This window comes from Xiphophorus couchianus, chromosome 23 (assembly GCF_001444195.1).
Source record: "Xiphophorus couchianus chromosome 23, X_couchianus-1.0, whole genome shotgun sequence".
NCBI classification, from domain to species: domain Eukaryota; kingdom Metazoa; phylum Chordata; class Actinopteri; order Cyprinodontiformes; family Poeciliidae; genus Xiphophorus; species Xiphophorus couchianus.
This window is the reverse complement of record NC_040250.1, coordinates 21,914,112-21,921,845: the sequence shown is the minus strand read 5'-3', so window position 1 is coordinate 21,921,845 and position 7,734 is coordinate 21,914,112. Positions and strand designations below refer to the sequence as shown.

The following is a 7,734-nucleotide window of genomic DNA, read 5'->3' as shown; positions in this document are numbered from 1 at the left end:
ACCTGTCGTTGTAAAAACACAAAACAAAAAAGTATTTTTGGTCTGGTTTCTAGTGAAAATATCTCAGTAGACTTGAAATAGGACAAAACTGACTTATAAGCAAGATGTGGGACCTCGTTTTGGTTCTTAATGTTGGTGAAAATCTACTAGTTCCACTGATGGATTATTTCACTTATAACAGGCGAAAAATGTCTTGTTAAAAGTGAAATTATCTGACAAGTGAAAAAAAAAGGTTTCATCGTGTGGCTTAATTGCAGCCAGCTTCTCCTGGTGAGCATAATTAGCCTGTCACTTCCAGTAGAGTTTCATTTATTAGACATGATGATCGAAAACAAGTAAGTTTTCATCTATATTAAGGAATTATTTACTTAAAACAAGCTCCCATTGTTGATAAGTTACTTGTAAGTTAGTTTTTTTTATTTCAAGAATACTAAGATATTTGCACTAGAAACTGGATCAAAATTACTTGGTAAAATTTTGTTTTTCAGTGACTGAACTCCATAATGCTGCTGCTCCCATATCTGCAGGTATGCAGAGTAGTACAGTAGTACCCTTATTGCCCTGGTGGTACTTGGGGCTTATTGACTGGTGGAACTCTGCATTACACTGAATGAAGAAAACAATTCAAACTGTGTCTGAGTGACTAAAGGATTAGAAAGAAAAGCGCATTTCTACTTCTGCTGCTTTGTAGAAGTAGAGTTGTTGATTCCTCAAAATGAGGGAGGAAATGAGGGTCAGAAAGGTTTCTGAGTTTGAGGTGATGCATTAAAGTCTGTGTGGTTTTCAAAGGTTTTCAAAAAAAAGGGCCTGATATTATAGCGGGAAAATAGATGAGCTACACTCACCAGGAGGCTTGACACTGTGGCTTAAATTCAGTACTTCAAATATCATCAACAGCTGTAGTTTTTACTGCACGTCTGTTATTGTTCATTCAATAACTGTTTTGCTTATGTAAAAAGTTAATAAACATAAAGCAGCCATTTATGTAAGTTTATAATTGTGAATAATGTTCAGCTGACATTTCTGGACTGGTGCATTAATTTCCTTTTTTTCTTTTTTTTAATCCTAGACTTAATTTAACTCAGTTGTTTGAAGACTTATTATCAAAAACGTATTATTTAAAAATACATTGATAGCTGAAATAAAGCACGTCCTTTTTTAAGTTCTAAGATTATATGTACCGGAACGAATAAAACTGGTTTTTATCTAGCAAGTTCTAATATTATTTAAAACTGAAGTCAAGTGTAGAAAAAAACAAAAACATACAATAAACTCCACACCGTTGTAATTAATCGACAGAAACAAGCCCGAAGCAAATAAAGGAAGCAGGTGTTTAGGCATTTTGCCGCTCCAGGTCATAAATTTCAAGATGGTAAAACATCACCAATGACGTGAGAGAAATACCTCAACTTTGAAAATCTCAACTTGTCATTGAGATTGATTGTTAACCATAAATATCTTTCCAAGAATGGATGCCCTTACAGATCTAGAACAAGAAATTGTAGAATACGTCCTGGTTTAGCATCTTCACGATGACCGTGAATCAATGAATATGCATGTTTGCGAGGGCTTCCTCACGAAAATGTCTTCTTTCTGAAAACAAAATTCAAACAGAGCTCAAGTGCAAAGTTTCATCTGCATAAATAGTAAGAAATGAGGCCATTTCTTCACACCACAATATGTATCGTGGTCCATATGCTCGACCACAATACACAGTGCTTCATTTGGACAAACCTCACACCAATTATCGATGATGGTGTTGGAGCTTCAGCTTTTGTTGCTCGGGTCAAAGCCTAAAAAAACGGGTTTAATTTGTACTTTTTGGGGCTCAGTGCCTCCTAGCTCCGAGGCTCTCTGCTGAAATTGGATAAAATCCCACAACTACAGATTTACTGGCTCATTTAGCAGGGTAAATGCCAGGGCCAGAGGTGTCAACAAGATAGCTTGGAGACAACCACCATATTGTGTTTTGTCTTTAAACATACAGCAATAACACTTTAATTTCTCATCTACAGCTGATGGGGGAAAAACTTATTTATTTTTTCGGACTAGGTCTAAATGTTTGGCGTCTGTACTATTTTCTCCCACCTTCAGTGTTTATGGGCAGGCGGGAACCCCAGGGACTGATGATGGGTTATACAGTTAAGCGTTGCTCTGATTGAGTGAGTTGCCTCTGGCAATAAAAGGTCAGCATAAATAATCAATGAGGGGGGAAATGTCAGATAGGAAGGGAGTGAGAAAACAGGAGTTGTTAGGTAACTGACAACGGTTTTTAGAGCTAAATGATTCAAAGTATGAATATACGTACTGTTGTCGACAACCCCCCCCGATATCTTTAATTATGCCTATAGGTAAACCACAGATAGGTTGCTTTCTACCACATGCTACAATTACAAGAGAGACCACTGACACCTCAGCTGAGCTCAGACGAGAGCTTTAATTAGAACCCCTGGTAATTATAAAGGATTTCGCTACGAAAAATACTCACTGATTAAATGTCAGCAGGAATCAATCCCACAAAGACTCTACTGTACCTGTGTGTGGACATTCTTGAATGACCAGCATAAAATCAAAACAAAAGCCTGCAGTCAGACCACATTTTCACAGCGTATTTATTGAAAACAGTTTCCATTTAGAGACAAGTTGCAAATAAATCTGAGACCAATTACTGTCACATCGACGGTTGCATGCAAACCACTTTCTAATCATCATAAAAACAACAAATGCACATTTAAATATTTAGTTCATTAAAGAAAGAATTTTACACGTGAGCCTTGAGTCGAAGTCGAAATTATTCGCAAACACACTTCTTTTTTTGGTACTTACTCCATGTAGAAAGAAAGTTTGTATAAATGATTTTATCCTATCATAAAGTTTTAATTTACAGGTACTAATAATTACCTCACAAACTGCAACAGGTTATCACATATGCAGATGACGCTGCTCTATTTGTGGGTCTCACTCGCTCTGATTACACGTCTTACCTTTGAACAATATTGCACACACAGAAGACAGAACATCAGTCATTTACTTCACAGCAGTTGGTAGAGGTGTGTTGGATATTGGCTGGTTATTATTTTTCTCTTCTTGGGTCTGGTTCTCCCACGGCACCGGATCGTTTTCATCCATGTGCGAGCCAGTCTCCCTGTCCTGCCAGAACTGCTCCACATCAGGCAAGACAACCCCGTCTCTAAGGCTCACCCTGTCCACCTCTTTTTCCCCACCAGGATTGCCGCGGTCCGGCGGAGGTTGAGTCTTGCCGCTGGTTTCCTGGCTGGAGCTGAAATTAATCCCTCTCTCTCCAATCAGCTGTCCTGAAGTCTCCGGTCTGGGGCAAGGGGACTGGAGAGAGGTAGGGTTGTGGGGTCCGGGCTTTGGCTTAGGTGGAGGCTGCTTGCGCAGGGTGAGGCGCCTCCACAGCCCCCGGTAACTCTCTCTGAATTCCTCTGAGAGGAAGAGGACAATCAGAGGGTTCACCAAAGACAGAGAGAAGGTGAGCAGCTGAGCAGAGAGGGCGAGGAAAAGGGGAGGAGAGGAAGTCAGTGGCTGAACTCCTTCAGTTTCCTTCTCTGCAAGATGCCTCTCCCAAAGCCATACCACCCACTGAGGAAGCCACAGGATAGCCATAGCCAGGGTCAGGCTGAAAAGCATCAGGGTGAGCCTCCTGGATCGGATCTGCGTGCGCAGGTTCTGAGACTTACTGGAGCGACGTTGGCAGTGTCCGTAAGCCTTCCAGGAGTACATCAAGGCAAAGCTGAGCGGTGCACAGTAGACCCCTAAGGGGTATGCTTTGACGTACACAGACATGAACTCCTTAGCTTCAGGAGGGAACATCAGCACACACACGAGCCCACGGACCTCTCTCTGCAGCTTCGCAAACAGCCACAGTGGAATGGTGACAGAGCAGGCAGACAACCAGATGAAGAAGAGCACCACCAGGATGGAGCCCAGGTGGATGCTCACCTGCCTGGTGGGGTTTGACACGTATCGGCTGCAAGCCTTCGCCATGAAAGCCACGGTGAGGCTCTTCGCCACCATGCAGGACTGGAGGAACCAGTCGGCCGTCTTGCACACCACCCACCCCAGGCTCCAGCTCGCCCTGGAGTAAGAGACAGCCCTGAAAGGGACGGTGAACATCAGCACCAGCCCGTCGGCGAACATCAGGTTGAAGATGAGCGAGTTGATGAGGGACAGTTTGCCCCTGTGAGCGTTCGAGAACAGGATGACCATTGCGGTGAGATTACAAGCCACACCTAAAACACAGATGACTCCCAGGATGGCTGGCACCAAGACCCGGAGTTCGCTGGGGTCCCGATGGTGGAACAAGCCTGGTTCATTGAGCGTCCACTTGTTCAAGGAGCTGTTCTCCATAGTCGTGTTGTTTCCAACGAGCTTATCCATAGATCTCAAAGAGTTGATGATCTGATAAGAAAATAAAAAAATCTGAGAATTCAGAGATAGCCAGAAGATGTGAAAAATTTCCTGAGAGGAAATTTTTTTTTTAGCAATCTAAAGACGGAAATGGATTGAGATCAAAGCCTGATGAAAAGATCACATCAGACAAGTTAATAGCTGGCAGTCAGGAGTTAAGAGTGGAGCTCTTGCGTGCGCCCGGTTTTATCCTTAGACCCAGAGATGCAGCCCCTGCGGCGAGTTATAAAGATGCTGCTTGATTGACAGCTGCCGTCCCCAGCTGGCTAAAAGCATGCAGACTACACCCACATGGGGCCAATTAGGGAGGGAAAAAAAGGCCAAACAAAGTGGTAATGACCATTATGTTAAAGAGCACTAAACCACTAAATAACACATAAGCCAGCATTAGACATACATCAAATATATTTATTACCTTTGGACTTCTTCACACTTTGTCACATTACAACTATAACCTGAAATGTTTTCAGGTTATAGTTGTGGTACATCAACACACAGGAGTGAATAGTTATCAAATGGAAGCTGAAATACATACAAAAAATCATGCATTTGTATCCAGTCGGTTACCTTATTCTGCTGGTGTCGGATGTAATTCCAAATCCAGGAGTTCTGTGAAAACTTCAGAGGTCTGAACAAACAGCAAAGCAAACACATGTAAGGAAGTCCAAAACAGTCAGGTCATAGAGCAATACCCCAAGCTTTAGCTCATCTTCATGATTTACTGCAATCATGGAGCCAGAGTTATAGTGGAACGATTTAAATTAAAAAAGGATAATGATGTTCTAAAACAGGCTATTTTGTGAAATTTTGCAAAAATTAGACTGTAGTCTTGCAGCTACAAATTCATCAGTTGGTTCTCTAAGGTATTGTTTCTGGGAAAGCGGGCGGGTTAAATTAAATCAGATGTTTAATTTAATGTTTAAAACCATGTAAAATTTTTCTCCCTTCTCATAAAAGTCACACAAGTCTGTGCTAGCATTTTACAGAAATGATTGCACTAAGAGTAGCCAAAATCCCTTTGCCACTCTGTCTCCACTAGAGGGAGACCTTACGTCGGAGGCTGATCTTAGTCAACCCATAGCAGGTACAGCTGTGATCTTTGATTGAACAGATGTTTATAGATTAGAGACCACACTAACAGGCATTCAGCTTGCAAATCTTTATTCTTTTTCTTTTTTTTTTATTCAAAGTAAGTCCAGTAAGCATAAAGACTGCATGGTAATTCAATGCATTTTGATACATTCTGAGCTATAAAAGTTGGTTTGTTTCAATAAGAAGTGTCACAAAGGAGGGGCGGTTTAGAAGATATCACCGTTAAACAGACTCACACATAAATATTCCCTGATTTTACAGAGTCCACATACGCTTCTGACCGTTTTGCACCGAAACCGGAGAAGGTTCCAAGCCGATTTCTGCGAGACGACCTGCTGCTGCTGCTCCTCGTTGCCCCATCTTCACCCAGAGGACAAACATGCACAAGTATCGGAACGATCTCATACAAAACTGACTTTAGCTGACATCTTTTGGGGGAGAAAAAACAAAAACAACTAAAAACATTCATGGCGCAGTGCCTCAAATGATCTGCCAGTTTCAACAGATTCACATCCAGCACATGCAAACGAAGCTAGTGTGGCACTGTGACGCCCACATGGTCTACTTTAAGGTCCTATGAAATCATAAAGCTGAACATTTTTGTGATCATTTTGCCTACAAATCATTTTCAGCGCCATCCAAACAGGGCAACATATAGCAAAGAGTTCAGTTTTATTTTTTTAAAAGTAACAATCTCGAAAAAGGAAAAAGTTGTGGCTTTTGTCGTTTCTCTGAGCAATCGCGAACATCCAACACACAGCGGTTCCTCTGTACAAAACACAGCGTCTTCTCCTCCTTGTTGTTACTTGCAAAACTTTGTCCATTTGCGATCTTAACGAAGCCTTTTTGTTCTTACGCTCATTTTCATTGGTTAAGAAAGAGAGGGAGAAACAGAAACAAAACAAGCAAAAACAAAAAAACACCCTAAGTTAACATTTAATTTAAAACATTCACACAGTCCCTTGCCCTCCCTCCCACACCCAATTACATCGAAGCCCCACATACCAAAAGAAGGCACCACAGCTTCTACACAGACTCACCAACCGAGAGAAGGACGAAACGAGCGGCTTTAAACAAAAACCATCGACTCGCGCCGCCTGGAAGGGCTTCATTCGCGTCGCAGACTACAGAGGTCTCAGTAAGGAGACGGGAAAACCGGTGAGACTGACCGTGCTGCGTGCAGTTTCTGGGGGGGTCAAGCATTATTAACAGTCTCTTCTTCTTCTTTCTGCGTTGTCCCGTGCTCGACCTCAGTAGGAGGCCGCAGGGTCCATCGCATGCGCTGCAGCTGGAGCGGGCGGAAACGCCGGGGTTGGGGGAAGAGAGGGATCGGGCGCCGACGCTACAAGAAGAAGAGCCACCATCACGTGAGTTGGCTTTCTGTCTCTGTGCTCTGTTTGAAAATTCACCGCTCCCCTGTCCGCCTGTTTCTTCGGGGTCCAGGGGGCTGCTACATAAAATTATTCATGCAGCGGTCCTTCGTGTTGCATAAAACGCACGGGATTCGATCCTTCTGTTGTCTGCATGGCTGAATAAATTAAATTAGGAGTCATTTTCTTGAAATGAAGCCTTTTCCTCGAATTCTGTCCGTTTCACTGTCCACTTTCTCACATCAGTGTCTGGACACAGGACTCTCTTAAAGTAGAGTCGGGGGCTTTTTGGGGGGCGCAGGGGGAGGATTTAAGACAGCAGCCCCTCACATTATGTTTGGGTCCTGGGAGGTTTCATAATTTGGGGCAGACTGTCTTTTTTTCTTTTTCTTAGTTCACTTTGTCCTGGAAGATGTAGAGGTTGTTGGTGGCCGCCACGGCGATGATGTTCTCATGCGGATGCCACGTCGTGTGGAGGATCTTCTTGCTGAAGTCCAGGCTGTCTACGCTGATCTCATCCTTGCGACGTTTCCCACCTACACACACCTGGAGGGCAGAGGGACAGTCAGACGTTTTTACACACAAGGCATCTTTACATTTGAGGCAATTTTTGGACTACACTTCTTTTATTTAATTTTGTTTTGTTTTGTTTTTAGCTATTCCAGATCAATCGAATGCTAGATAAATTCACTATTTATCGTTGAAGCCGGGGTGGACAACGTGGATAATGTCAATAGCGGATTTTTTTTTTTTTTTTTTTACATTTTATAAATTTTTTTGGCATTCATCTTTTACAATTCAACTGAAAAACATTTTTTTAGAGGAAAAATATAAGCAATGA

The 7,734-nt window shown here is 42.4% G+C and overlaps 2 protein-coding genes across 4 annotated transcripts in view; both read right to left on the bottom strand.

Annotated features, from left to right (window-relative positions):
* Window positions 1–2,594: 2,594 nt before the first annotated feature.
* Window positions 2,595–6,612, bottom strand: gpr151 (G protein-coupled receptor 151). Its single transcript, XM_028008655.1, has 3 exons — window positions 6,564–6,612; window positions 4,999–5,059; window positions 2,595–4,422 (listed from the first exon to the last, which is right to left on the bottom strand). The coding sequence occupies exon 3, from the start codon at window positions 4,399–4,401 to the stop codon at window positions 3,028–3,030; it is 1,374 nt and encodes a 457-aa protein (XP_027864456.1). The 5' UTR covers window positions 4,402–4,422; window positions 4,999–5,059; window positions 6,564–6,612; the 3' UTR covers window positions 2,595–3,027.
* Window positions 4,819–7,734, bottom strand: part of LOC114139040 (serine/threonine-protein phosphatase 2A 55 kDa regulatory subunit B beta isoform) — a 55,705-nt gene continuing 52,789 nt past the window's right edge. For 2 of the 3 annotated variants that reach the window (XM_028008656.1, XM_028008657.1), the window contains exon 10: window positions 5,576–7,439. In XM_028008656.1, the coding sequence (XP_027864457.1) occupies window positions 7,284–7,439 (156 nt within the window). In that variant the 3' untranslated portion in view covers window positions 5,576–7,283. Of the gene's footprint in view, window positions 5,060–5,575; window positions 7,440–7,734 lie in introns of those variants that run through there. The other variant, XR_003594371.1, reaches the window with a different exon arrangement.

Bases quoted from the DNA above. Each gene is read 5' to 3' on its own strand.
- gpr151 (XM_028008655.1), bottom strand. From the start codon at position 4,401: ATGGATAAGCTCGTTGGAAACAACACGACTATGGAGAACAGCTCCTTG.